This window comes from Fukomys damarensis, unplaced genomic scaffold, assembly GCF_012274545.1.
Source record: "Fukomys damarensis isolate Sample0158 unplaced genomic scaffold, DMR_v1.0_HiC HiC_scaffold_11, whole genome shotgun sequence".
NCBI lineage: Eukaryota > Metazoa > Chordata > Mammalia > Rodentia > Bathyergidae > Fukomys > Fukomys damarensis.
In genome coordinates, this window is record NW_022900923.1 from 43,430,430 (window position 1) to 43,458,293 (window position 27,864).

A 27,864-nucleotide genomic window follows, 5' to 3' on the forward strand; every position below is an offset into this window, starting at 1 on the left:
CGCCAATCCGGGCAGCGTCCACGTGCCCAGGCAGCCCCTTCCTTCACCGCAGGTAGGTGCCAAGAGCTTTTGTTTCTCCATCCCAGGGCTTCCTGGGCGCTGGGAGGGCAGGGGCTCGCTCTTGGCCCCTAAACGCCCCACTTGTAACTTGGGAGGGGCGAGGCAGACAGGGACGCCCACGTGGTGGGGAGGGTGGTCTGACTGCTCACCCCGCCCCAGCAGGGCCACTGGACCTCGCCTCTCCTCCACCCTGCCTACGTGGGTGGCATTCTCCAGCTGAGCCTGGCCAGGAGGCTGCCCCTGGGAGTGTGTCCAGGAATTCAGCCAGCAGGCTGGCCGTGGCACCTGCCTGAGGACAGGGCAGGGGTGCCTGGGCCCACCCTGGGATGCCAGTCCAGTGCCAGGCTGGTCTGTAAGGCCAGGCCCTGGGCCCTAGCCTGCCCCCATAAGCCCTGGATAGAATGGAGCCAAGCTTCTCAAATCTGAGGTCACCTGGGCGCTGCCTGTGCAGGGTGACCTCTTTGCAAAGTCTTGCTTCCGTTGGGCAGAGGAGGAGGCTGGGGAAGAGGAAGGAGAGAGTGGAGCACAAGTTTGGGTCAAGGTCTGTCCAGGAGCTGGGGTTCAGGTAGGAGAAACTGAGGCAAGCCCCTCTCTGGCATGAAAGCCTGGAACACTGGGGCTGCAATTCCTTCTCTCCCCTCCCCCCTTGTCTTCGCTGATCTCTCCCTCTCAGCTGCTCTGGCAGGAGGAAAGGATTTTCCCAAAGTTTGGCTTTCCCAGGGGGTTCTAGAAGGAGTAGGCAAGCCCAGTGCCCAGCGCCATAGGCCTAGGTAACGGGACAGAGCTGGGGAAGCAGCAAGTGACCCTGTGAGTGACCAGAGCTGAATCCTGTCACCTCCTCCAAGAAGAGCTGGCAGGTCCAGAAGCTGGAGCACCAGACGAGCAGCCCCTGTTCCAGGAGAGCCTCCTGTGCTGTACCCGGCAGAGCCTGGCACTTCACTGTCCTCTCCTGCAAGGGGCTGAGCCTGTGTCCCCAAGGAACAGCTGTCAGTCAAGGTTATTTCGGAATCTGGCATGAGCACAGCCCGCCCTGGGCAGGGTGGGTTTGAGCACCTTTCCCTCTGCCCGAGAGGAAGCAGAAAGAGCACCCAAGTGCCCGGTCCCTCCCCAGCCTCCGGCCAGAGGAGCCCTCGGTCTCTCTGATGCCTGCTCCCATGTCCCACTCACCTGATGGGGCCCAGGAGCTCAAGAGCAGGCACCTGAGGTGATGCTGAGGTGGCCGAGACTCCTGGGCGTGGGGTACCCCTCTCTTGGCCTCTGTCCCCAGTTAACGGCTTCCTGGCCAAGCCCAGGCAGAGGCACTCATAGGCTTCTTCCACAAGGTCAGAGTCCCTCCCGATGTCCCGCTGGAGTCCTTCCCAGTAACGGGAGGCAGGAGGTGAGGCGGGCAGATGAGGGCCCCTGAGCTGACGGTGTGAGTGTCATCGAGGTCCCCCTGCCACCTCATGCTCACCCCACTAAGTGGCAAGGGAGGAGAGGGGCAGGGGAGCAGGCACGATGCCCTCAGAGATGGGCGGGGCTAGAGGGCCAGACTCTCCCTCCAATGGCATCCGCATCCAGCCAACCCGTCCCTCACGCCCCTCCCCTGACCGAACAAACGGCTTCCTCTGGCTCCTGCCCCCAGCCATCCCGCCCGCTCCCCACCCGATCTCCCATCTCGTCCAACTCCACTCTGCATGTTCTCTGCCAGTGCTCCTGTGAATGGAGGCACTATGGGATGGGCTCTGAGCAGCAGGACCGCAGCGCGTGTTTGGATTTCCCACCTGCCCGCCTTGTTCCGTGTGTGACGCTGGACAGTGAGCACTGGCTTGGGAAGCAGGATCCCCTCCTTTCTGTGGTGCTGAGAATCACATGCCTCACACATGTTAGACAGACACCTGGCCACTGCGCTGCCCCCTCGGCCCCAGAAGGATCCCTTTCCAGGACGCCAGGAGCAAGGACAGTTGTTCCAAGTCATTACTGAAGAACCAAATTGAGAAGAAATTTTGCTTGCCTGTCAGCAGAGCGGAGTCTGCGGGTCCCCCTGTGTCTGTCTGAGGGCGGACTCCTCCCCAGGCCCGGGCAGCTCCTGCAGGCCGGCTCAGGGCAGAGGACTGCGGGGCAGGAAGGCCACCCTCTGGCCGGTGGGGACCCTGTGGGCTTTGGGCGGGCTGACATCGGGAGGACAGGGCTCCAGCTGGGGGAGCCTCAGAAGGCTTTGCCTGGGTGGGCACCCCTGGGGGGAGCTTGGCTTTCATGTCTAAGAGGGGACCCAGTGGCTCCTGAGATGAGAAGGGATGAGTTATCCTAGGGAGGAAGATGCTGGGGTTTGGGGTGAGAACATTAAGTGCTTTCGCTTTTGTTGGAATCCTCTTTGGTAAACAAAGGAACTGGGGGGCTGAGGATTTAGCTCAGTGGTTCTGGCTCCTGCCTGGCAAGCGCAAGGTCCAGAGTTCGATCCCTGGCACCAAAAACAAAAATAACAAAAACAAAGGAACTGGGCATAATTTTGCAGCAAGGACTCACTTCGCGCCAGGATGGTAATAGCCAGGACACAGAGCCCGCAGAAGTCCCAGGAATTTCCCAGGGCAGCAACAGGCCTGGGAGTTTGGTCTCAGCTGGGGAACAGTGATCCTCGTGAAGGAAGGGACGTCCAGCACGCAGGGAGGAAGGAGAACAGTGCTGTCTTCCGGTTCCTGAGTTACAACCAGGAGCCACGTGAGAGGATGTGGGGAGGCTGGGAACTTCTAGGGACTTGGGGAGACTCTAGCCCTGGCCCAGACCCCCGGCTCCACGCCACCTTCAGTCACCACCCGAAAGGAGGTTGTCATCTTCCCGCTCAGAAAGTGTCGCCCCCAGTCTGACCTGAGTCCTTTCCGCCTCACTGGGGTGTACTTTGCTCCTGTTCTTCCCTCTTTCCTGATGCCCTGGTCCTGCCCTAGGAATCCCTCCAAAAATACGAACACCACTCACACTTGGGCTTTGAGTTCGTCTTTGAAATGTACTTTCTCACCAATGTTTGGCTTGAGAAAGTTTCTGGCAGATGGACCACGCGTCTTCCAGCCCAGCCCAAGGTAGCACTGATGGGCAGAGGAGACCGTGGGGTGTGAACCTGCTCCCTGGGACAGAGGCTCTGTGTGTGTGTGTGTGTGTGTGTGTGTGTGTGTGTGTGTGTGCACGCGTGTGTGCGCGCTGCGGTCCTGCTGCTCAGAGCCCATCCCATAGTGTCTTCATTCACAGGAGCACTGGCAGAGAACATGCAGAGTGGAGTTGGACGAGATGGGAGATCGGGTGGGGAGCGGGCGGGGTGGCTGGGGGCAGGAGCCAGATCCTGCAGAAGGCTTGATTCTTCCCTTCTCCTGCCCCCTGCTCTAGAGGTGCCTGCACTGGAGAGGCTGGCCCTGGAGGGTAGGGGAGCGGGGGGTGGCTGGGGGCAGGAGCCAGATCCTGCAGAAGGCTTGATTCTTCCCTTCTCCTGCCCCCTGCTCTAGAGGTGCCTGCACTGGAGAGGCTGGCCCTGGAGGGTCAGACTCCAGGCTGCAGACCAGGCCAGACGGCCCCATGAACAAGCTGAGCACTCGGACAGGTGCATGAGCAGGAGTCGCGGATTTGGAGGGCACAGAAGCACCAGGCTGGGGCAGGGGAGCTGCAAATCCAAAAGCCTGCAGGGAGGCTCAGGAGGAGGGGGGCAGCACGTACAGGGGCTGAGGCAAGACTTGGCAGTGCCACTCCTCTGTCCCCCATTTGGGGCCACAGAGGCCCCTGTCCACCCACACCTGTCCTAAGAGCCTCTCCAGCTCGGGCAGCAGCCTCAGGCATCACCAAGACCGCTCAACCACGGTCCTCCTCCCACTGACAACCCCGGCAGTCCCCACCCAGGCCACCACACAGCCCCATCCTCCCAGAGGGACGTGGGGATCGTTGAGGCCCTCCTGGAGGATGGAGGACGACAGAGCTGTCCATCCTAGACGGAAGACAGGGTACCCAGCTCTGCCATTCCATCCTGCAAGGCAGAAAGTAGAGGGTTGAAAGGGACACTCTGGCCCTGACAGCCCACAATCATGTCCCAGCTGGGTCCCTCCTGAGCACATAGTGTAGGGGACGCTCCCACAGGAATGTCCATCTGCCCCAGCCTGGGCTGGCTGCTGGGGCTCGCCCAGGTCCTTCCACCTGTGGGACGCTAGAGGAAGAAGGCACCTGCCGGGAAGGTGGTGGGTGTGTCAGTGCCAAGCTCGTGTGCATATGGCCAGTTGTGACAGCATCGATAAGCCTGACTCATGGACGAGCAGGGTTCCTGGGGACATATGAGAGCTGAGATAGCCTGAGGTCTGCTTTGTCCTGAGCACATGCCATGGACCAGGTGCAACTCTAACCTCATAACACCACAGCTCCTTCAAATGGGGCCGACCCACCTCCTCCCCATTTTGTAGATGGGAGACTGAGGCTCGGTTGTACGCTAGGTTCATACTAGCGAGGACGCCAAACCCATTGTTCCCAGATCCCTTAGTGCTCCGGTCTCGTGACTGGAGGAAGAGAGGTAAACCCAGGGCTGGATTTGCATCCTGAGAGGCCGCATTTGGAGGAGTGTACCTCTTATCTCTGACTGGCTCCACGCAGGGGTCCTTAGACCAGGAAAGCCTGTCACGTGCTGGAGTCTAGCTCACAGCCTGCTGTCCCCAGCTGTCCCTGGGCCCTTTGTTTCCCGAGCTCAGAACACTAGCCAGCTTCCCTGGTTCCTGAGCCCCCAAGTAGCCTGTCCCCTCATGCACTGGTACCTCACAGGACCAGCCCTGGATGGTGACAGCCTGTGCCCGACTGTGCCAGCCTGTGCCTGCACCCCTGTGCCAGGGCAGCTGGCCTGGGTGAAGCTGGGCAGGCTCAGGGGTGGGGGCTAGGGAACAGCTCTGGACCTGGCATAGCTCCACTCAGCCTTGCTCCTGACAAAAAGCCTCCTCCACCCTGGGCACTCTAGAATGTATCACAGGGCAGATGGTCAGGGAGATGAGTGAGCGCATGTCTTACAGCCACTCCCGGGTGGTCAGGGAGCCCCCTAATGGCTGTGTCTTTATCACCAGCTCCTCTGTGCCCTGTGCATGGTGCCTGGTACATGGCTAATACACAAGACAATGAAATGGATGCAGGCAAAACTGTGTGCCAACTCCCTCACCTCCAGGCATACCGTGTGTGTGTGTGTGTGTGTGGTGTGTGTGTGTGTGTGTGTGTGTGTGTGTGTGTGTGTGTGTGTGTGTGTGTGATTCTTGCATGGCCATGGCTCAGTGTACATCTGATCAGGCTGACCCATGTCCAGTGCCCACCAGAGGCCACCCAAGGTCCTTCTCCATCCCACACATATCCTCTAAGGCTGCAGATCCTGGCCCCCCAAGGACCCCCAGGACCTTAGGCTAGAGAGTTGGCTGATGGAGTTTGGATTAAGCTGAAGCTTAAAATGAGCAGCAGTCGGATGATCTGTGATCTGTAGGCATCTTGTCCGGAGATGGAAACAGTGACTAATTGTGACCACTGCAGGGTGGAGGTAACCACTGTGATGTCCCTCTCCACCCTGCTCTGGCATATTCCGGAAAAGAGCCTGCAGCCCAGCTCCTCCCAGGCCAGTCCCTGCCCTGCACAGAGCTCCTAGCTATGGAGGCGGACGCAGGACCAAGCAGATGACAATCCAGACCTGCTCTGTGCCAGACAATGGTCCGTGGTCACCTCTGCCAAGGAGGTGGTTTTCATACTCTTCAGAGAGACTCCCTACCAGAAACCTCCTGGAAGAGTCCCATCTGAAGCAGAGATAAATGGAGGCTCCCCCAGCAGCAGGGCAGAGCCTGGGGCAGGGCCTTCCTCCCTCTCTCCCAAGCGTCGCCCCAGTGCAAGTCTGAGCAGCCTGAGGTTCCACTGCAGGGTGCCCCTGCAGTGCACCTTCAGTCTCTGCATGGCAGATAGGAGTAACTGGGCTCCACAGAGTCGTGAAGAGATGAAGTTGAATTACACAGCCCTGTCCGGTCCTGGAAGGTTCCGTCCTTCTCTGTGCCTCCCTGATCTGAGGAGTCCTGCACCTGTATGGCATCTGGGGCATACTTTTGAGACTTCCCTGCTGACCCTAGGGATCTGAGAGCACATGTGTGTGTGCGTGTGTGTGTGTGTGTGTGTGTGTGTCCACTCCCAGCCACTCCCGGAAACATGGAACCACAGATGTTCTCCATCAGCTAAGTGTGAAACACAAGCAACACCTCCTCTGTGCCAGGCACTCTGTGACAAACAGAGCTACCGAGACGGACATGGGGTCTCCCTGGGGAAACCACATCAGCCTCATGGGCAGGGCACCAAGAGTCCTTCAGAGCTGGAAGGCGGACGTGGTGTGGGATTATCCCCACATGATCCCCACAACTGGGGGGAGAGAGGGCTGAAGCAGAAGGACGGCAAGCTAGACACCAGCCTGAGCAACTCAGGCAGACCTTATCTCAATTTAAAAAAGAAAACCATCAGAGCTGAATTCTGAGTGCAGATGGGCCCATGTTGGCTCTCCCCTTGCAGCCCTGCGGGGGAGGCTGCCCTGCCTAGAAGGGAATCACAGGGGGCAGAGGTGGTGTTGGGCCTCCGGAGGGGTGGGGAGCATCTAGTCTGGAAGTGACAGTGGCAAGGACAGGGAGGAACAGGCCCTGGGGGAGGTGACCGGGCGGGAGCCCTTACCCACCGTGAGGGCAGAGTCCGGCAGGGAGGGGACTGCTCACTGCCACCCTGACTCCCCTGCCACCTCCTCCTGGTGGGCCCTGAGGCCGCTCCTCCCCACCTCCAGCTCCTGCATGCGCCAGCCGTGCTGTTGAGGAAGTGGCAGAGGTTGTGGGTGGTCCCTGTCCCTTCGGAGATCTTTGAGGGGACAGTGAAGGAGGTGCAGGACGCCCTGCGTACACAGGGTGGGGCTTTGGGAGCTCCGGCTCTACCCAGGCTTCTGCTGCCCTGACGCAGGGAGGCTTCTCTGGGGTCTGCGTTAACCCTGGGCCTTGAAGTTCTGCAGGGCTGTTAGCCTGTGCCAAGTATCTAAATCCCTGACCTGCGATACCATGAGGGTAAATCACGACTCCCTCCTCACTGCGAATAATGAGGGGGTCCCCGGAGACTTAATGCAGCTCCCAGAGGCACCTTTTAACCCGCCCAGGTGGCTGTAGGAGAGAGGTGGGGGAGGAGCTGGCCCAGAGCACTGTCACTGGTCCCCCTCCCAGGCACAGGCCTGGCTCTCCTCTCTAGGCCCTCACCGTGAGCGGCAGGAGGGCCTTGCCTCCCAGCAGGTCCTCTCTCAGCTCCCGCCTCCTGAGGGCAAAGCAGGACTCCCTGGGACAGGAGGAGGCACTCAGCCCCGAAGAGCTGGGAGGTCATAGCCAAGCCCCTTCCCCAGGGCCCTGAGGATCGGATGGATCGGTGATTCTGGTGGCGGCCGGTGCAGAGCGAGAGCCTCGCTGACGGGAGGGGCCTGTGCTGGGCGGACTGGCCTCACCTGCCTGCTCGGCGCTGCATCTCCTCCCAGGTGCTCATCAGCATCAGCGTCCAGCCAGGCTCTCCCAGGCCTGAGGCTTCTCCCCTCGGATCCCCATCCACCTGGACAGCCCACCATGGGGGCCCGCCCCGCGACGAAGCCACACCTGCTGCTGCTGCTGGCCACGGCCCTGGTCTCCTCCCCAGGTAAGCGCTTGGTTCATCTGGTCTCCAAAGGGCTGATGATGTTGTCAAATCATTGCTATGACTTGGTGATGATTATGCAAATGACTGCCTCTGCGTAGTAGCTTAGCGCCTAGATTTCCGAGGCCACCTCCTTGCTAAATAATCCTCATCTGAGGTTAGGAAAGGAAATGAGTCTTTGTTGTGCTGTAGAGGAAGGAAGAATGACCCAGAGAGGGCAAGTAGCTTCCTCTGGGTCACACAGCAAGATTATGGCACAATGGGAGCTGCACCACTTGTGCGTGCGTGTGTGCGTGTGTGTTTCATGGTACCGGGGATCAAAGCCTGGGCTCACACCTGCTAGGCAAGCACACTACCCCTCGCCCCCAGCCCCTAGAGCCGAAACTTAAGGTTCAGTTCACTTTAACGGTGATACCCAGCTCTCTAGCCGCACTTCAGGCGCCCCGCACTCACCTCCGGTTGTTCCGGATTCCCCGGCACAGGTGGCAGCAATGACGCCCCAGAACTCTAGGAGGTTCCCTCCGGGGACCGGTGGGGGGCAGCACTGAGCGAGTTTAGGCAGAGCAGAGGAGGCTCCAGCGTCCTGGTTCTGAGTTTGGAGGAGAGTGGAGGAGGGACGTGAGACACAGGGTTGAGCCGCCCTGCTAGCGATGGAGCGGGGTCCAGGCCTGTTTCTCAGGGGCTGGGGGCCACTGCTCGGCCTCCGCCCTGACCCCATCAGCCCCACCGCCTGGCTGGCTGAGCTGCCTTTCTTCTTCCCCTAGAGAGCTGCACAGCGGGGAACCGGAGCCACAGTAGCCACCCTCACCATCCGGGCTCTCAGGGCTCAGGCTGCCCCTCCCCACCCACAGCGCCTGCGAGGTTGAGCCAGTGCGCCGCGGCGGTCCCGCCTGCCCACGGGCCTGCTTCCAGATTTTCTCATTTTGTCCTCGCTGCCTCCCAGTCTTACACCCAACTGGAAGAGGCTTCTGGGAAACAGGGCCGACCTCGTGTGGGCAGCTGGGACTGCACAGAGAGGGACACAGCCCACAGAGGGTGGAAGAGAGGTGCCCGGGCTCCTCAGTGACCCCTCCCTCGGGCACAACGTGGTGCTGGACCTGCCCCATCCTAAGCAGGGAGTGTGGGCAGCATCCAGGGGCCACAGGACCATTGCGAAGGGGCCAGGACCCGCTCCTCTGAGAGAGAGGGAGACAGACAGACAGAGAAAGGTGGTAAATGTCATCACCGGTCTCCACCCTTGCCAGGACGGTACCTCAGCCTTAGGCTTTCTTACTGCTCTGCTCTCGGGGTAGAGCTCTGGGTTCCTGGGGCCCTGATCAGGGAAGAGCAGGAAGGTGGTGCAGCTCCTCCTCCCTCCTCAGCTCTCCAAGCCCCTCCCCAGCCAGGCTCCTGATGCCTGGATCCAAGGAAAGAGTTACCAGGACTCTGTGTGTGTGTGTGTGTGTGTGTGTGTGTGTGTGTGTGTGTGCGCGCGCGGAAGCTGCATGTGTAGGTGGGTGTGTATGCAGCTGTGGAGGAAACGGGGGTGTGGGGGTGTCTGTGGATGTGGCTGCTGTAAAGCAGGTATGAGAGGGGTGCAGCACTAAGGGAGGGAGCTGTCTGAAGGCCCCCAACACAGAGCCAGGGTCCCCGCCACCACCCTTTGGAATGCTCTAGGCCTTCTCTTACAGCCTGGGCACCGGACCCACTCAACTGTCCGGCACCACCCAGACTCCAGGACTCCAGGAGCTGCTAGCAATTCTGATTCCTGGCCTTTGTGATGGAACAGGGCCCCGTTGTTTCTGATGGGCACCATGGCATGGTGTGCACGGGTGTAATCCCAGCACTCTGGGAGGCTGAGGCAGGGGGATTGCAAGTTCAAGCCCACCTTGGGCAACTTAGAGACTTAGTGAGACCCTGCCTCAAAATAAAATATTAAAGAGGGCTGGAGACGCAGCTCAGTGAGAAGGCCCTGGGTTCAACCTCCAGTACCACAAAAGGAAGAAGGAGAGGGAGAGAAAGAGGAGGAGAAAAGAAAGAGAAAAAAAAAGAATGCTGGCCACAGGCAGAATCTCCTGCTCTACTTCTTGCTGTGTGGGGCAAGTTATTGAACCTCTCTAAATCTGTTTCCACACTGGTAAAATAAGAAAATGCGGAGTGTTTACAAGAAGGAGCTATGGGCGAGTGGTACCTGATAAACAGCAAAGGATTGAGCAGTAACGCCTATTTGTACGGTTCCTTCCATTTATGTGTTTATTATCAGTCTCTCACATAGAAATGAGTCTATGCAGCCAGGCGCTGCACTTGTGCATGGAGGCACAGGCACACTTCTGGCCCGTGAAGAGCTTAGAGAAGTGCCGTGTTAGGCATGAACGTGTGTGTGACACAAGCTTGCACATGAGTGATAGGGCAGTGTGTACACATGGGTACTGGGTGAGCATGAGGCTGTGCATGTGCTGACAGCCGGGGAGAAAGCTTTTCCAGGAGGAAAGAGTCTCCAAGCATCAGTGTGCCTGGCTCCAGCCGCCCCACCACCCAGATAGCTCCGGAGTGGCTGTTGTCCTGGGTCCTCCCAGCTTCTTGGCTCCTCCCATCTTCCCAGTGGTCCCAGCTGGGGCCGTGGTCCCTACTCTCCACCACCATCATTAACTGGGGATTAGGCTGGGCTCTGCGGCTAAAAGGAGAAGCGGTGGCCCCTCCAAGGCCCTGGGGTCAGCAGTGAGACAGAAGCAAGGCTGGTGTGTGTGGGGCAGGACTCTGTGCTGGCCCTTCCTGGGAGCCCTGCCTCCTCCCTCCTTCTGAGAGCTGCAGAACAGCTGCCCCAGCCCCCAGGGGCCGGGCTGGGCCTCAGCTGCAGCATAGCCCATTCTTGGAAGAGGCTGGCGGCTGGATGCATCGGAAAGGGGGCACAAATTGGTTACCGGTCCCTCCGGTCTGTGATCCACCAAGGAGGGCTTAAGGGAGCTGTACCGAGAGATGGGGGGCAATTAGGGAGCTGCCCCCCACATCACAGTGGCTCATCAGGCAGGCAGGAGGCGTGAGGCACTGTCCTCCAGGACGGTGGTGCTGAGGGAGGGGGCATCTGCCCAGGACCGGGCTGCTGTGCCAACTCTACCTTCCCCATTGGTTCAGCAATTTCAGGACACCTGAAGTCCAGACCAGCTGGGTCACAGGCTTGCCATGTGACCAAGTCAGTCCCTTCTCTAAGCCTCTTAAGTTGTGACACTGGGATTTCACAAGACTGCCACCAGTCCACCTGCCCTCCATCCACCCCGTCAGCCCTTCCTTCTCCCCCATCCCCACCCTGCGAGCACGCAGGCTGGCATTCATTTGAATAGCCTGGGAGGTCTAGCCTAGGCTCCTCCCAGAGTGTTTTGCACTGGGCTGCTCAGCCCCCAAACAGCATAGATTCTAGGAACCCACACCCTCGCTGCCCCTTTTTCTCTGCAGTCCTGGGTATGGGACCCCTTCCAGACAAGTGCTATACCACTGGGCTCAGTTCCCCTGTCCTTCGACTTTTTGTTTTGAGGCAAGGTCTTACCTAGTCTCCCAGGCTAGCCTCAAACTTGGGATCCTCTTGCCTCAGCCTCCCAAGAAGCTGGGATTAGTGCCTGTACAACCGCATCCATCTCAGATGAATTTGCTGAGGCTTCCCTGAGTCCCCCAGGGTGGTAGGAACTGATCCCACTGTGAGGGTCCCAGCACCTTGGTCCCAAACCACTATTACGGCGTATGGCACCTTGCACCGTCAGTTGTCACAAGCTCGCTTAGGGAGGGTCTGTCTGATTCTTTTCACAGCCCAGTGCCAGGTATACAGCAGGTGCTTAATACCTGAGGGTAGTGTGGGTAACTGACTGAGCTGACTTGCCCAAGGGGTCCTGCCCAGCTTATTAAATTCAATTTTAAGTTTAAGATTAAGTTATCTTAAAAACGCAATCCCTCAGCCGCATTAGCCACATCTCAAGTTCTCAGCAGCCACAAGAGGCCAGTGGCCGCCATATTGGACAGTGCAGAAAATGGAACATTCCCACGAGCTCGGAGACTTCTGCTGGACAGTGCAGCCCAGGGCCAGGCTCCAGCTAGCCCCAAGCCCTGAGGACTCATGGTGTTCCCATCTGCAGCTTGGAGTTTGGCCCAGGGATCCCCAGCCACCTTCGGGCCTGTCTTTGAAGACCAGCCTCTAGGCCTGCTGTTCCCAGAGGAGTCCACAGAGGAGCAGGTGACCCTGGCATGCCGGGCCCGGGCCAGCCCTCCTGCCACCTACAGGTGAGACCCCTGCAGTGGGTGCTGGGATGCCCTGGGAAGCCTTGGTTTCCCCTCCTGTCGGCCCTGCCACCACAGGGCTGACGTCCTCTGCTGTGTCCTCTGTGGCAGGTGGAAGATGAACGGCACAGAGATGAAGCTGGAACCGGGCTCTCGTCACCAGCTGGTGGGCGGCAACCTGGTCATCACAAACCCCACCAAAGCACAGGACGCCGGTGTCTACCAGTGCCTGGCCTCAAACGCCGTGGGCACTGTCATCAGCAGGGAGGCCGTGCTCCGCTTTGGCTGTGAGGCTGGGTAGAGGGGACCAGGCTGCTGACTGGGAGGCAAGAAGGGGTGGGAGAGGTCCACAAGGACAGGTGACACCCCCAAGCTTGGCGTCCCCACCGGACTCCACACTCACGGATGGACTGTGGCCTCCCTGTGGAGGAGGAGGTGGGGAGGGGACCTGGCCTGGAGGACATGCCTGAGCCCTGTTTCCATCCGCAGTTCTGCAGGAATTCTCCAAGGAGGAACGCGACCCAGTGAAAGCCCACGAAGGCTGGGGGGTGATGCTGCCTTGTAACCCACCCGCCCACTACCCAGGTAAGTGGGGGCCCTGGGGCCGGGGGCACAGGAAAGGCGTGGATGCCCCCCAGGGCAAGGAGGGAGGAGAGGTGGCAGGTAACCTGTATCTCCCACTTTCTCTCTGCCCCTGATGGTAGGCCCCCAGCCCCTAGCACTCCCCGAGGACAGATTAGGGTCACAAAGCCCACCTCTGAGCACGGGGACTCTCAGGGCAGGATCTGCCGGTTGGGTTCTCACCCACGTCAGCCTGAGCCCAGCACTCCCTCATTTCCTCAAACTCCCCTCATCCTAGGCTTGTCCTACCGCTGGCTCCTCAATGAGTTCCCCAACTTCATCCCGACGGACGGGCGTCACTTCGTGTCCCAGACCACAGGGAACCTGTACATCGCCCGGACCAACGCCTCCGACCTGGGCAACTACTCATGCCTGGCCACCAGCCACATGGACTTCTCCACCAAGAGTGTCTTCAGCAAGTTCGCGCAGCTCAACCTGGCGGCAGAAGGTCAGGGTCTCTGGGCGGGGAATGGGCACGGTGGGAGGGGAGCCGAGAGAGAAGACAGACGGGGTCCCCTTTGGAGATGGTGGAGAGCAGCTCGGGGCACGGGACCCAGGGCCTGGACCTGGTCCTCCTGCAGCCTGGCCCCAGACCCTTGTGCCGGGGCCAAGAATGGAACAGCAGCTCCTGAGATCCCACCCGCTTCGTTACCCAGCGGCACGAGCCCCAGCGGTGCAGCAATGCTGGGTCCTGAGTGCAGGAGCTGCCCCGCCCTGGACTTGCTGCCTGTGGCCTGCAAGACTCCTCTCTCCCCAGATCCCCGGCTCTTTGCGCCCAGCATCAAGGCCCGGTTCCCCACAGAGACTTATGCACTGGTGGGACAGCAGGTCACCCTGGAATGCTTCGCCTTTGGGAAGTGAGTGACGGGGGTGAGGTTCCCTGGGTGGGACACCTTGAGGACATGGGGATGGCTGGGCAAGGTCACCACAGGGGCCTGCGGGTACTGGTCACTGTCTGCCTCTCTGGGAGGCACCTCTCACCAGGACTCTTAATGCGTGGGCCACATGGTCCTGCGGCCACACACACAGCCTCTGACAGTTCAAGGAAACCCAGGCCGCAGGCTGGTGTGGACCCCAACCCATTCTTCCTGGTTCAAATCCCACCTCCGCCCCTTGCTGGCCGGGAGACCTTGGGTAAATTATCTAACCTGTCTGTCTCCGTTTCCTCATTTTAAGTGGTGATGATGGTGAGGTGGTTCTAGCATGCTTGTGTGGGTTAAATGAATTAATACACGAACCACCCTTAGAACAGCACCTGGCAGTCAGTAAATATTCTACCCATGTGAACAAATGCCCACTTTTTAAATTAGAACAGAAAGTGTTATCTTTCTTGTTCTCCCAGGAAAAGGAGTCACTGGAATCGGACTAAGCAGTAGCAGATGCTCAGTAAATGTTTGTGGAATGAATAAAAGAAATGTGACTTGTGCATCAGTCTCTTCATTCCTCAGATATGAGGCTGCTGCTTTGTGAAAAGATATTAGGGCCTCCAGAAAATGCCCATGAAAAGCACATGGGAGGGCACACTGGCCCTTTGAGACTCTCTGATTCCTAGGTAGGCTTGATGGCTAGTTCCTGAAATCCCAGTGCTTAAGGGGGCTAGGCAGGAGGACTGCAACTTGCAGCCCAGCCTGGTCAACTTAGTGAGATGCTACCTCAAAATTGAAAAAAAAAAAGAATTTTAAAAAAAATAAAGAGCAGGGAATGTAGCATCCCTAGGTTAGATCTCCCCAGTACCAAAACCAAAACCAAAACCCCACTGATCTGCAGTCCACTTTAATTCACAGATTACTAATAGCTAAAGAGACTTTCAGAAGTGGGCTGAAAGGACAGGGGACGCCTACGGACACAAGTCACAGGCCACAGCCAGCCTGGGGACAGACCAGCTCTGGTGGCTTCCTGGCTGTGGCAGGGGCCAGAGGGGCCAGGAGCCCTGCTCCCGGTTCTTTTCCCGCTTGGATTCCGAGTCTACCTAGGAGAAGAGCAGGAGAGTCAGCCGGGTGCTGTCCCCTCCCAGGCCCCAGGTCCCCTCCCCGGCTGCCCAGCAGGGCCCCTCTGACTCCGTCTCCCCCCCAGCCCTGTCCCCAGGATCAAGTGGCGCAAAGTGGACGGCTCCTTGTCCCCGCAGTGGGCCACCGCCGAGCCCACCCTGCAGATCCCCAGCGTGAGCTTCGAGGACGAGGGCGCCTACGAGTGCGAGGCGGAGAACTCCAGGGGCCGCGACACCGTCCAGGGCCGCGTCATCGTGCAGGGTACCCGGCGGGGCGGGGCCCCAAAGCTGGGAGGAGCTTTCTCACTCCAGGGCTGCCCCGGGTGTGGGATCAAAAAGGCTGGGGCTGCTGGGGCCAGCTCGGAGCCTCAGCCGGGAGTGCAGAAAGCACACAGGAGGGGTCAGGATGATTTAAGTCGATAAAACGACCGCTGGGACGACCAGACCACGGAGCGCAACTTTTTCCTCTTTTCCCCTTTGCCCCCTGTGTCTTCTGGGTCCCAGGATGCGGGCAGCGCCCTCTGCTGTCTGGAACAAGTACTGCAGCCTTGCGATTATTTCCGCTCTAAGCGAGGGGCTGCTCCCTTGTCATCCCGGTTTCTCTCCCTTGCTCCCTACAGCGCAGCCCGAGTGGCTCAAGGTGATCTCAGACACAGAGGCCGACATAGGCGCCAACCTGCGTTGGGGCTGCGCGGCCGCCGGCAAGCCCCGGCCCACAGTGCGCTGGCTGAGGAACGGGGAGCCCCTGGCCTCCCAGGTAACCCGGGAGCCTCCTCCTGAACAGCCCCCTCCTCCGCTCAGCTGGCTCCCTCGGACCCCGATGCCGCCCCCCCGCACCTGGCAGCCTCTCTGGTGGATCCGGGCGCTCTCCCGGCGGAGTCTCACGGCCACAGGCCAGTCCGCTGCACAGAGCCCCAGAGAGCTGGGTGCGGGGTGTGGCCCTCAGTGGGTCACTGGCCCCTCCGACCCGGCGGTGTCCCTGAGCCCCATCCCAAGGGACTGTGAGCCTGGCGCCTCTCTTCGCCCTCCCTGAGCCTGATTCCCCTGCCCGCACTACCCTGGGCCAGGGCTCTGCACAGAATCGGGTGGAGGTGTCGGCCGGGGACCTGCGGTTCTCCAAGCTGAGCCTGGAAGACTCGGGCATGTACCAGTGTGTGGCAGAAAACAAGCACGGCACCATCTACGCCAGCGCCGAGCTGGCCGTGCAAGGTACAGGGCCCGGGAGGGGAGCGCGGGGTGGGCACGAGAGTACTAAGCCTCAGCCTCTAACGCCACACACGCACGGGGGTCACCCGGCTTGCCCACTGCCTCTGAGGACTGAGGGAGCTCGGGAAGGAGGCGCAGCTCCTAGGGCACGGAGCCTCAGCCCACTCCATGCCTGGCACCCCCAAAGCCAGTGTTTGCCACAGAGAAAAACAGGCAGCAAAAGCACCACCAACCATCCTGATCAGACCAGTGTTTGATACAGTGCCTTTTGCGCTTGACCTGGGGCGAGTTACTGTGTCTCTGCGTCTGTTTCTCAATTTCTAGAACAGGAGGTATAATCACCCTGGACAGAGGTGGAGCATCAGGGTCTGCCCCGTGTGACGGGCCTAGCTCACAGCTAGTGTTAATATTTAGCTGTGTGACTCCAGGCTGCTGAGCCTCACTTTCCCCGTCTGTAAAATGGGTACATTGCTATTGACTCATAAGTTATAGTGAGGCTGAACTAAGACTTGTTCACTCAGCCAATACTTAGCACTTCCTAGAGCATGGAAGCAAAAGATCACCACTCTGCCTGCAGGCAGCTTACAACCCATAGAAGGAGAGGGACAACTCAATACAAAATCAAATCATTACACAATTTCTGATAGCCATGAACATACAGCATAAAGAAAACTGAGTAGTGTGAAGTGGGTGAGGTGGTCAGGAAAGACTTCCCACATTTGGGATGCGAGCTGAGTGTTCAGAAGAATCCAGCCTTGTGACACTCAGGGAAATTTCCTGGCAAACTTTATAGCAAGTGCAAAGAATCACTGTGAGTTCAAGGCCAGCCTGGGCTACATAGTGAGACCCTGTCTCAAAAAAAACCTAATCATCATCCTCATCCTCATCTTCTTCATCTTCATCATCACCCAGGTGGGAGACTCAGTGGCCAGGGACAGAGCGGTGGCAGTGGGGTGCCAGAAGGGCTGTACAGTGGATGCACCCAGAACGTGAGGCTCCCGGAGCTCTTCGGTCTCTGGAGGCCCAGCACACTCCCACATGACACCGCAACAGAGGGTGGCGGGCGCTGCCGCTCCCTGTAGTGACCCAGCCCTGCCCTTTTCCAGCACTGGCCCCGGACTTCCGGCAGAACCCGGTCAGGCGCCTGATCCCAGCGGCTCGGGGTGGGGAGATCAGCATCGCCTGTCAGCCCCGGGCAGCACCCAAGGCCACGGTGCTCTGGAGCAAGGGGACGGAGATTCTGGGCAACAGCAGCAGGTGCCCCCTGCCCCACTCCCGGAGCCGCCCTGCCCCTCTTCCTGGTCACCCCTCGTGTGCCTGCGCGTGACCCATGTGGGCCGCACCTGCCTTGTCCTGTGCAGAGTGACAGTGACACTGGACGGCACCTTGGTTATAAGGAACATCAGCCGCTCAGACGAAGGCAGATACACCTGCTTTGCTGAGAACTTCATGGGCAAGGCCAACAGCACGGGCGTCCTGTCTGTGCGCGGTAAGGGCTGGGGCCTGCCGGGCGTCCTCCCAGCGTCCCGTGCCACCTCTGAGCCACCCCAGGATCCGGGGTTGCTGGGACCATGCCCGGCCCCTCTCCAGTCCGTCCTGCCCCTGGTCACAGGGCTATGCGGGACAGAGCTCTTGGCCCACTATGTGTCCCTCCCTGGGCTTTCTTGTCCCACAGCCACCCAGAAGCCTCGCTTGCTATTCTTTTTTTTTTTAATGTCCTACAGATGCAACCAAGATTACTCTGGCCCCCTCCAGCGCCGACATCAATTTGGGCAACAACCTGACACTGCAGTGCCACGCCTCACACGACCCCACCATGGACCTCACTTTCACCTGGACCCTAGACGACTTCCCCATCGACTTGGACAAGCCCGGGGGTCACTACCGGAGGGCCAGCGCGGTGAGGACCCCTCCTTCCAGACAGGCAGGGCGCCCTGTTCCCTGCCGTCCCACCGAGGCCTCTCTGTAGCGAGCTCACCCTTGGGCTAAGGGCCAGCCTTCCCGGACCCAACCAAAGACTGCGCACTCAGGGGAGGATGAGAGGCAAACATAGAATTCTGAGTGCCCAAAGACCCTCCACAACTGCTCTCGTTATGCTGTCCCCAGTGCAGGGGGCGTGGGCAGCTGCTTCCTCCCACTGATGGCAGGAGACTGAGCTGTAGGGACACAGACATCCCGAGCCCTGCCTGTGTCTCATGGCTCCCTGGGCCACTTTCTCTGACCCCGCAGAAGGAGACTGTCGGGGACCTGACCATCCTGAACGCCCAGCTGCGCCACGGGGGGACGTACACGTGCATGGCCCAGACGGTGGTGGACAGTGCATCGAAAGAGGCCACCGTCCTGGTCCGAGGTGACGTGGCTGCCCCCCTGTCCCTGTCCCGAGCTCCCTTCATGGCCAGCTGCGCCGTCCCGACTTGCTCGCCCTGGCTCCCTGAGCGTGGTGGGGAAGGCTTCCAGAGAGGCCCCAAGCCGGTCTCTGCAGCATGGTCTCTGCGGGCCTTAAGAGACTGGCATATTTTCTTCCAGAGTCAAATTTAAAGAGAAAAAAAAAAAAATTCCCCCAAGCCAGGCCATGGTGATGCACACCCACCTGTAATCCCAGCACTGCAGCAGAGGCTGAAGTAGGAGGATTGCAAATCCAAGCCCACCCTAGGTGACTTAGTGAGGCCCTTAGTGACTTAGTAAATAAAAAATTTAAAAAGAGCTGCAGTTCAGGGGTCTGGAGTCCATATAGAACCCAGGGATGCAGCAAATCCACCCTTAAACATCCCAGGTCAGTGCTTTGCTGGGCTCGGTTTTCAAGTATAGTGCTGGACGAGCTCCACTGTCCATCCCTCTGTAAGGGCAGCCACCGTGAACGCCCGCAGCCTGCACTCGTCCCTCCCCCCACTACAACACCCTCCTTCCCACCGGGTACATTTGCCGCGCCCTCTGCCGCCCTGCTTGGGTACTGCACCAGCCCAAGCCAGGCCTGAATCCAATTGAAAGCGCCCATTCCTCACGCTCTTGGTACAGGTCCCCCAGGCCCCCCGGGAGGCGTGGTGGTGAGAGACATCGGTGACACTACCGTTCAGCTTAGCTGGAGCCGTGGCTTTGACAACCACAGCCCCATTGCCAAGTACACCCTGCAAGTGCGCACCCCACCCGCGGGGAAGTGGAGGCAGGTTCGGACCAGTAAGTGTAAGAAGGCTGGCTGCAGGAGGGGTCAGAAGGCAGGGGCAGGGGTCAGACGGTGAGGGGTGGGGGTGCCACAGCATTAGCTAGGGGACCAAGGCAGCAGTGTTTCCTAGTTTTCAATCATTTCTGGCAGAGGTACTGAGTGCTTAGTATATGACCCACCCACAGGGCTGGGTACCAGGGAGTTTCCAGCCAGTGCCTGCTATCTACATGCAGAAGAATAAACCCATGCTGCCCTGTGACTCCCTGGTGCCTTACAGATCCTGCCAACATCGAGGGCAATGCCGAGACCGCCCAAGTGCTGGGCCTCACGCCCTGGATGGACTATGAGTTCCGGGTGTTGGCCAGCAACATCCTGGGTACCGGTGAGCCCAGTGGGCCCTCCAGCAGAATCCGGACCAAGGAAGCAGGTCAGGGGCCTGGGGGTCCACATAGGGCTCTCAGCAGGGCAGATTCTGGGCCACCATACAGGGAACCCTAAAGGAGCAGCCATTGTGAAGGTCCAACCCTGTTCCCCAGGCTTTCCGTCCTAACAGGAAAGGACACCGAGAATGTGTATTTTTTTTTTTTTTTAAGGGGAAAACCAGTTTGGAGAAGGGAAGGGTCACACTGGCAAAGTCTGGACTTGACCCAGGACCCTGGGAGGTGGGAAGCTGTCCTCCTAGATAAGCATGTGTGGCAGACATCAGTTAATTAGAAGGCGTGCGTGTGTGTGTGTGTGTGTGTGTGCACACGTGTGTGCACCTGTGTGTTGCACAAGGCTGGGGGAAACAGCCCGAGTCTCCGCACTCTTGTTTAGATGGCTCCTTTGGAGCAGGAGGAAGAAATCTGGAAAGGCTTGTGGGTGTCAGAGCAGGACTGGGGCAGACAGGCCCTGAGTGCTGGGGCCCTGGGCCGCAGCAGGGAATGGGGTCCGGGCACCTCCTCCTGCCCACCCGGACCTCCGCGGGCCGTGTGCTAAGCTCGCGTTGCCCCTCACCGGTTGACTCTGGGCTCCTTCTGGAGTCTCGGGACCCTTTGAACTCCCACCTCTCCGGAGTGGGAAATTCCAGACAGGGCACCTTTTCCTCCCTGAGCAGCTAGGAGATGAGGGGCTTCCTTTATTCTCGCATCCCAGAGTGGATGACCCAAGATACCTGTGCTGCAAAGGCACCGCGCTGGGCTTTAACGTCCAGCTGGGCTATGCACCAACGGAGTGGGCACCAGCAATGCGCCTCCGGGACCAAAAGGCAGTGGGCTTCAGTGCTGCTTGCAAAGTGTGAGGCCTGACGGTGTCACCACCAGAACCCAGCGCAGTTTCTGCAGGAATATTCAGAGCCCCAGCCAACCTGCAGGAGCTGAACAATACACCCTTGGTTTAATACAGAAATAAGCCTTGTTTAATACTAGAGACAATTGGGAAATGAAATCTTCCACAGAAAGAAAAACAGTAATAAAACAGCCCGGAACCGAAAAGAAATGGGGCTCTTTTTTTTGTTATATGGTTGGTTTTTGTTTTGTTTTGTTTCCTCCATTAACTACAGTTCTGGGTAATTCGTTCCCCTTCACTTAAAGCAAACTGGAGTTGGTTTCTGGGTTTCAGTTTAAGCCAACACAGCTGTCACTTGTTCAGCACCTCCGCGTACTAGCCATTCTCCTCCAGCCTCTTCTTGTCATAGCCTTTTAGAGAGCACTGTCTTCGTCTTAGGGAGGAGAGGTACCGAGAGGTTAAGTTCCTCACCCGGGAGGGAGACGCGGCAGGGAAACCTCAGAGGTGGGATTTGATCTCAGGTCAAGGCCCACAAAAGGTGGGAAGCTCTGCAGGCACAGCTCAGGGCTTCTGCCAGCTGCTGCCCAGTAACAAGCCGCATCTGTGTCCCTTGGCCCTGACAGTCCCTTCGGTGGCACCCTCGGGACTCAGTGGAGGAGGTGGAGCCCCCGGAGAGCTCGTCGTCAGCTGGACTGTAAGCCGGCAGGGACAGAAGTGGGAAGGCGCCTTCACTCCCCAGGGCCAGGCCTTGTCCCCACCCGCTCGTCCCCCATTTGAGCAGCCTGCAGAAGGGACTGCCACACAGTTCTGACCCACAGGCCGACAACTCCCTCTTCTCCGTCCCTAAGTCCCCTGCAGGCTAAGCTAAGACCACAGCGGGCACAGGCATCCCGGGGCTGCCCCTCTTGGCAAAAGCTGGGCGGAGCCAGGGGTTGGGCAGGGAAAGCGCCCGCGACCCCTCGCCCACGCCACACTCTTGCCCTCAGCCCATGTCACGGGAGTACCAGAACGGAGACGGCTTCGGCTACCTGCTGTCCTTCCGCAGGCAGGGCAGCAGCAGCTGGCAGACCGCCCGAGTGCCTGGCGCCGATGCCCAGTACTTCATCTACAGCAACGAGAGCATCCGGCCCTACACGCCCTTTGAGGTCAAGATCCGCAGCTATAACCGGCGCGGGGACGGACCCGAGAGCCTCACGGCGATAGTGCACTCTGCGGAGGAAGGTGGGGAGCCGCTCATCCTGGGGGGTGGGGGGACTCACTTCCGGCTGGGCACCTCCTCTCCCTTCCTCCCAAATCCTGTGAGACACGGGGGTGCCCTGGGGAATTCAGCCCATTCTATCTCGGTCCCCAGAGCCCAGGGTGGCCCCCACCAAGGTCTGGGCCAAGGGGTTCTCATCCTCAGAGATGAACGTGACCTGGGAGCCTGTGCAGCAGGACATGAGCGGGATCCTCCTGGGGTACGAGGTGAGCACAAGCTGGGGTGTGAACAGGACGGGGTGCAGGGTCCAGTCATCCCTCCTGTAATCACCCAGCCACTGACACCCAGTCTCTGCGGACATGCGTGGGAATGTCACAGGGGATCCCTGGAGGACCCCCTGGGGGACAGATGTGCACACAGCCCAGAGGTAAATGCCTGTCAGAGCCAGTGCTGGGAGCTGGGCGGGGGTGGGGTGAGCGGGCCTGGGAAGGGGCACAGTCCGCTCCTTTCATGCCAGGGCCCACCCAGCCTGGCATCTCCGGACTGCAGAGCGAACAGCATGGTCCTATATACTCACTGATCGCCTGTCCCTGGGGACTCCGGGCCCAGCCGCCCCCTCCTGACTGCAGAGTTGCAAGGGATCAGGGGGCAGGAAAGGGAGAAAACCAGGAGCATCACTGCCTGAGTGAGAACCTTCGGGTTGGGCTCCAAGGAAACCTATAGAATCCCACCAAGAGAATCAGCTCAGGCAGCCGCAGGCAGAAGATCGCCCCAGACTCTGCCTTGATTTGGAAGAGGTCTTAGTATCACAGCTGCCGTTAAACTAGGTTTGTATTGCTCATCCATCAGAGGACAGGCCCTACTCCACAAGCACAAGTGTGCCTTTCCTGTCCTTGCGGAATCCCCTCGGTCACCAGCCTGATTAATGCAATGAACTGGGCAGGCCATGTCCAGGCTGAGCCTGTGCCCACCCCTGCCCATGCCTGAAGCAGTATTCTGAGTCTGGGCACCCTGCTGGGCCACCAGTCCCAGGGACCCAGGCACTCACATCCATGTGGCCCTGCTCTCTGGGTGCTGCTGATCTCGTACGCAGGTTCTGAGTCACAGGACTCAGGTGAGCAGGACAGGAACTGAATGGGGCTGGAGGCTGGAGGACCCCAGGCTTGGCACTGGCCCCAGGCACCCCTGCCCCTCTCAGATCCGCTACTGGAAAGCTGGGGACAAAGAAGCCGCTGCTGACCGGGTGAGGACAGCAGGGTTGGAGACCATTGCCCGTGTCACCGGTCTGTACCCCAACACCAAGTACCACGTGACCGTGCGGGCCTACAACCGGGCTGGCACCGGGCCCGCCAGCCCCTCCACCAACGCCACCACCATGAAGCCCCGTGAGTCTGTGCACCAGGGGGGCGGGGCCTCCAGGACCACACTTTGGTTGAGGACAAGACACACGCTGGGCAGAAGCAAGGCTACGGGGATAGAATTCGGGGCCTCTCTCCTCCTGGATCTGCATGGGCTTTGTATCTTGGCCAGGGGCGACAGTGTCCTGAGCGAACCTGCTTAGGCAGACACTCGGGAGGGGCTGGCTTGGGAGTCTCTTCCTCTCTCCCTCCTTGCAGCGCCTCGGAGATCCCCCGGCAACATCTCCTGGACCTTCTCCAGCTCCAGCCTCATCATCAAGTGGGACCCTGTGGTCGCTCTCCGAAATGAGTCTGCAGTCACGGGCTACAAGGTAGGAAGGGGCCTGTCGGCCGGAACGGGAAGAGAGCTGCAGGAGAGGGGCAGCTCAGGGCAGAGGGATCTGAGCGAGGCCGACGCAAAATGGCCTGGGGGAGACTAAAAGAGGGCAGATGAGGTCGATGCAGAAGATGAGATTGGGGTGAGCTGAGGGCGGCAAGCAGGAACGGAGCTGTGAGGGCCCCTCCCAGGGCTGCAGCTGGGCTGGGCGGGAGGCTCCTCCCCTGTAAGGACGGCTTCCCTCAGATGCTGTACCAGAGTGACGTGCACCCGACTCCCATACTGCACCTCAGCAGCAAGAACTGGATAGAAATCCCCATGCCGGAGGACACTGGCCGTGCCCTCGTACGGATTCGGACCACGGGGCCCGGAGGGGACGGGACCCCGGCAGAAGTCCACATCGTGAGGAACGGAGGTGCCGACTCCTCCCCAGCCTCATCCCCCGGGTTCTGAGGGTTCCCCAGACCACCCAAGCCAAGGCCAGCCCAGAGGGAAGAAGACAGGCAGGAACTGAAGTAACGCGGGGACCCAGAGCAACCGAGCCTCCCTAGGGCCAGGGAAGTGAGGCTGCCTGTCCTTCGGGTGTGGCGCCCCCCCCCGTGCTGTAGGAGTAGTGCGGAGGGTGCCCCTGGCGACCCCTGGCCCGCAGCGGGTCTCTGGTCTCTCAGGAAAGGTGTGGGTCCTATGTCACAGGCTGGGCTGGGGTGCTCCTGGCCCTCACTGACTCAGCCCTGCATTTCTGCTGCTGGCTTCAGGCACGGGCATGATGGTGGAGAACGCGGCGGTCTGCCCGGCCCCACACGCCGGCGCCATCCTCTCCCGCTCAGTGGCGATGCTCGTCCTCATAGGCTACCTGGAGCTCTGATCTCAGAGCCCACGGCCACCTCCCCCGGACACAGCCAGCGGGTCCTGGCCCCTTCCCGACGCCACGGTGGCCTGACACTGTGCGGAGGGGCTGGCTTCGAACACCTGCTTTAAACAGTGTCCCTCTGTTGGAAGCAGGGTATTTCTTATTCTGCCACCGAAGAGCACGGCGCAAGGATTTTTTTTTTCTTTGAATTGAGGCACCAGGCAGTGACTTCTATGATGATGCTGAGCCCACCGCCTGGACCCCAAAGGAACAGGCCTATTGGGAAAGAGTTTAATGCCACCTGCCAAGCAGCAGAGATGGCACTCTGAGACCACGTGTGGCTCTGCCACCTGACTGCAGTCTTGGTCCCCGCAGGACACTGGGCAGGCTAAAGACGTGGGACCAAGCACAAATAGCAACTTCCCTCAGCTAAAGTGAAGGCAAACCCTGGGACCACAGCCCCCCAGTCTCCCGAGGAGTGGCACGACGGGACCTGGCTTTGTCCTCCATGACCCCGAGCAGCCCTGCCTGCCCTGGAGGCTGAGAGCCAGGGCCCGATGCCCGGGGCTGGGAGCCCAAACTCCTTTGGTGTTGGGGTGAGGCTTCAGGCTGCTTCAGGGGGAGCTGCAAAGGGCTGAGGCTGGCACCCCCGCTGGAAAGGGGCACCTGCCCAGGCCTGAGGCACAGCCACCGTCCAGGTGACACTGCCCTCCCAGCCAACACTGCCAACCCAACCCTGTCACCCCAAGGGTGATAGAGCCACGTCAGGTGGCTGGGTGACCTAAGGGCTTGCTTTGGGGAGGGCCCCCGCCCCTCCACCTCCATCCTGCACAGCCCCCTCCTTCCTCCGGCCCCGCCTCTGCCTCCCCCACTTACAGGCAGGGCCAGAGTGTAACGTCCACTCTGTCCTCCCTCGTCCTGAGGCCGAGAGGCTCTGGGAAGGCAAGGAGAGACATGGCCCTGCCTGCTCCTGGGAATTCTCTGGACTGCCTGGTGAGACCAGATCCCAGACTGCTTGAACCACTCTTCCATTCCCAGAGGAAAAGGGGGTCAATAAAGGGACATCCTACCTTGAGCTCAGGGTGTGTTCCCAGTCACAAGCCATCAGAGCCGGAAGAGGCCTTAGAGCTCGATTTGTCCACACCTGGCCCTTCACGGATGATGAAATGGAGGCCAAAGAGTGCTAGGGACTCCTCAGATCCCAGCCTGTAAGTGCAGGGCTGGGCTAAGAACTGGAGTCTCCTACCTGTCTGCTGGAGGCAGTGCCGGCTGTGAAGGTGGCTGAGGCCAGAGTGGGATGTGCCTCCTCCCTGAGTTCAGCCTGGTGATCACGTGCATCGGCCGGCCTGGCCCATCCTGGCGCAGGCAGATTTCCTGGAGACATCCAGGTCCTCTCTGCCTTCTTAGCCTGGCTTCTGCTGGGAACTCCACATGCTGTGCTGGCTCGAAGGCCCTAGCCCCTTTACCCTTGCTCCAGAAAGAGGCCAAAGCGAGGACAGGAGTCCCTGGATGGAGGCCGTGGGGGCAGTACAGCCGGCATCCCCAAAGCCTGCACTGACGGGGCCTCTCATGTTCAGAAGCAATGGGACGAGCATCTGGAAGGGATCTGCCCGCAAAGACCTTAAGCCTGTTTTCTGTAGTTTACAGTTAGAGCTCTATTTTGCTAGGGTTTTTTAAACTTCTAAGTCCTGCTCTATTTTCTTGGGCGGGTTTATGTTGATGTTTACCCACTACAGTTTTTTTAAAAACGTAAGGTCACACACCTTCTCCTGAGCCCCTCACCTGCTCCCCATCCCCATGAGGGCGCTGGGGCTCAGCTCCCAGCCATTCCTCCTCGCAGGGACTCCAGGTGGCCTAGCCCCTTTCTGTCCCCTGCTAGCTGGGCTTTGGCCTGTGCCCAGCAGGGTGAAAGGGGACAGTGAGAGACACAAGCTTTCCAAGCTTCGTCTGATTCTCTCCTCACTCAGCAGGGAGGCAGGGGATGGGGTCCAGTTGCCGGAGTGAGGGATGACCTGGCTTGGCACAGGCGAAGCTTGCTTGAAGAAATACAACCAAGTACTTCCTTTTAATGAGGTCCACGAGGAAGAGGAAGGCAGATCTGCTGGGAGACCCGGGGAACATTTTAATCAAGAAACTGTCACCACTGTGCAGGTAGAATTTGTTGGATGGGGATGTAGAACTGTACTAAAGGCAGACGGTCCTGTGCAGCCTGAAATTCCAGGTAGAGTGCTAAGTTTTGCTGAGACGGAGGTGACTTGAGGACATGCACGCTCGCACAGCCCTCTTGCTTGGACCTGTGCTTGCTTGGAGCAGCAGACTAGGCTACACAGCTTCTCAGTCTCTTCCTGCTGAGGGAGTGGGGTTCAGCCCATCCCCATGACTAAGTGCTAGATTTCCTCCTCACACACCACGCCCCAGAGGAGGCGACAAGGGAGACAGCTTGCCCTACAGCTTGGTGGCCAGTGAATGTCTTGAAGATGGGACAGCCACCTAGCAGACAGCTGTCCAGGAGCCAGGGAGACAGGTGCCCCAGTCGGCACACAGGGCGTGGCTTCTGGGTCCTAGCGGCATAGGGCAGGGCAGCTCTCTCCAGGGCTTCGAGGTCAGTGCTTTCACTCAGAGCAGGAACAGAGCTGGTGTCAGAGAGGCAGGCCATGGGGGCAGGGCTGGGGCATCCTTTTCTCTATTTGATAAAGTAACAATAGGAGAGACTGGAATTAGGTCTTGGGAAAAGCTTCCACAGAGACCCTGGCACGAGTTCAGCGGCCTCTTGTCTAGGGGTCTTTCAGAATTTTGAGTCTCACAGAGGGATCTGGGCCACGTGAAGTTGTGACGTGGGCCACGTGAAGTGACGTGAGAGGGTGGGAGATGCCTGAAGTTTTTCCAGAACTGAGGTTCTCAGAATCAAGTGTTGCACACAGGAAATCTTGGAGAAGCCATCTGCTGTGGTCTGGCACCTTACAGGAAGCCATAAAGGGGAAAGGCTCACCCCAGGGATTATGGTTACCACCCAGTGCCTTCCCCAGTGGGCACTGCCCCAGGGCAGTCCCAAGAGCCACCCACCTGCACTCAGGGCAAGAGCCCTAAAATGTAAGGTGGCTGAGGATGTCGGACTCCCCTTGTTTCCTTCCCACGTCCAACTGACTCCCAATGGGGCTCCCTCCTGTACGTCAGGGGACAGCAGTCCCCACACACCTGGGTCCCTGGCACAGGCGTGGTGCTGTCTCCCTAGCTTGAGCGGAACCTGGGAAAAGAGGGCATTTTGCTAAGGGACTTCAAGAGTTCTGCAGAACAGGCATCTGATGGCGGGGTGCCCTGTGGACTTGTACATGTGTCCTAGCTTTGGGAGGCAGGGCAAGGACAGTTGAAGAGGAACAAAAGGGGTCACAGCTTTGCCTGAGCCCCAGGCAGCCTCAGAGGCCTAAGGCATTTTGTGCCTTAGATGGGCTGCATCCTGTCGTGGCCCAAGACACCAACTTATCACCCATGCTGGGACCCCGGTAGCTTAGAGCGCGGGACTTGGCAATGCTAGGCCTTCGCTGGACCACTGACTTGAAGGATTTTGTTCAAACGGAGCCACCCTTCTGGCCCCTGATTTTGCTCTTGTACTTCTTGTAATGGTAGCTATTTATCGACTCTGGTAGCAGGCAGTTCTTAAATAAAGATGGTTTCTCAACCTGCTGAGGTGGCTGCCAGCAGCTGTTTTCTCCCCCAGCTGAAGGGCAGCTCCTTGTGCCTCTCTGTAACCCTGTTTTCCTGCGTCACAGTTACCTCTACAGAAGTTACAACACATAGTCCGTACTGCAAGATTCGTTAGGCCAGCAGACCCAGGCATGTCTTGGAGCACAGCGGGCATCTGCTAGGCTGGGCAGGCTCTACCTACC

At 59.3% G+C, this 27,864-nt stretch overlaps 1 protein-coding gene and 1 long non-coding RNA gene across 3 annotated transcripts in view; one reads left to right on the forward strand and one right to left on the reverse strand.

Moving 5' to 3' along the window:
- Positions 1-1,617, reverse strand: part of LOC104854519 — a 9,153-nt gene extending 7,536 nt beyond the window's left edge. The window contains exon 1 of the long non-coding RNA XR_002025006.2: positions 1,228-1,617. This is a non-coding gene — a long non-coding RNA (uncharacterized LOC104854519). The remainder of the gene's footprint in view (positions 1-1,227) is intronic.
- On the forward strand, positions 7-27,669 carry Cntn2 (contactin 2). 2 transcript variants are annotated; one of them, XM_010613052.3, is made up of 23 exons: positions 7-52; positions 7,565-7,719; positions 11,817-11,961; positions 12,070-12,245; positions 12,448-12,543; positions 12,818-13,027; positions 13,337-13,436; positions 14,653-14,828; positions 15,187-15,323; positions 15,634-15,775; positions 16,879-17,029; positions 17,134-17,261; positions 17,497-17,672; positions 18,002-18,122; positions 18,788-18,946; positions 19,210-19,359; positions 20,822-20,892; positions 21,185-21,419; positions 21,550-21,662; positions 22,595-22,781; positions 23,013-23,125; positions 23,377-23,545; positions 23,886-27,669. In XM_010613052.3, the coding sequence occupies exons 2-23, from the start codon at positions 7,650-7,652 to the stop codon at positions 23,993-23,995; spliced, it is 3,135 nt and encodes a 1,044-aa protein (XP_010611354.1). In that variant the 5' UTR covers positions 7-52; positions 7,565-7,649; the 3' UTR covers positions 23,996-27,669. The 2 variants fall into 2 exon arrangements, with proteins under 2 accessions (XP_010611354.1, XP_033618099.1); XM_033762208.1 differs by having other exon boundaries at positions 21,601-21,662.
- The last annotated feature ends 195 nt before the right edge of the window (positions 27,670-27,864 follow it).

Excerpts from the sequence above, each read along its gene's own strand:
- Cntn2 (XM_010613052.3), top strand. The coding sequence starts at position 7,650 with ATGGGGGCCCGCCCCGCGACGAAGCCACACCTGCTGCTGCTGCTGGCC. Across the intron at positions 17,262-17,496 it reads GGGCGTCCTGTCTGTGCGCG|ATGCAACCAAGATTACTCTG; the intron begins GTAAGGGCTGGG and ends AATGTCCTACAG. Across the intron at positions 21,663-22,594 it reads GGATCCTCCTGGGGTACGAG|ATCCGCTACTGGAAAGCTGG; the intron begins GTGAGCACAAGC and ends TGCCCCTCTCAG.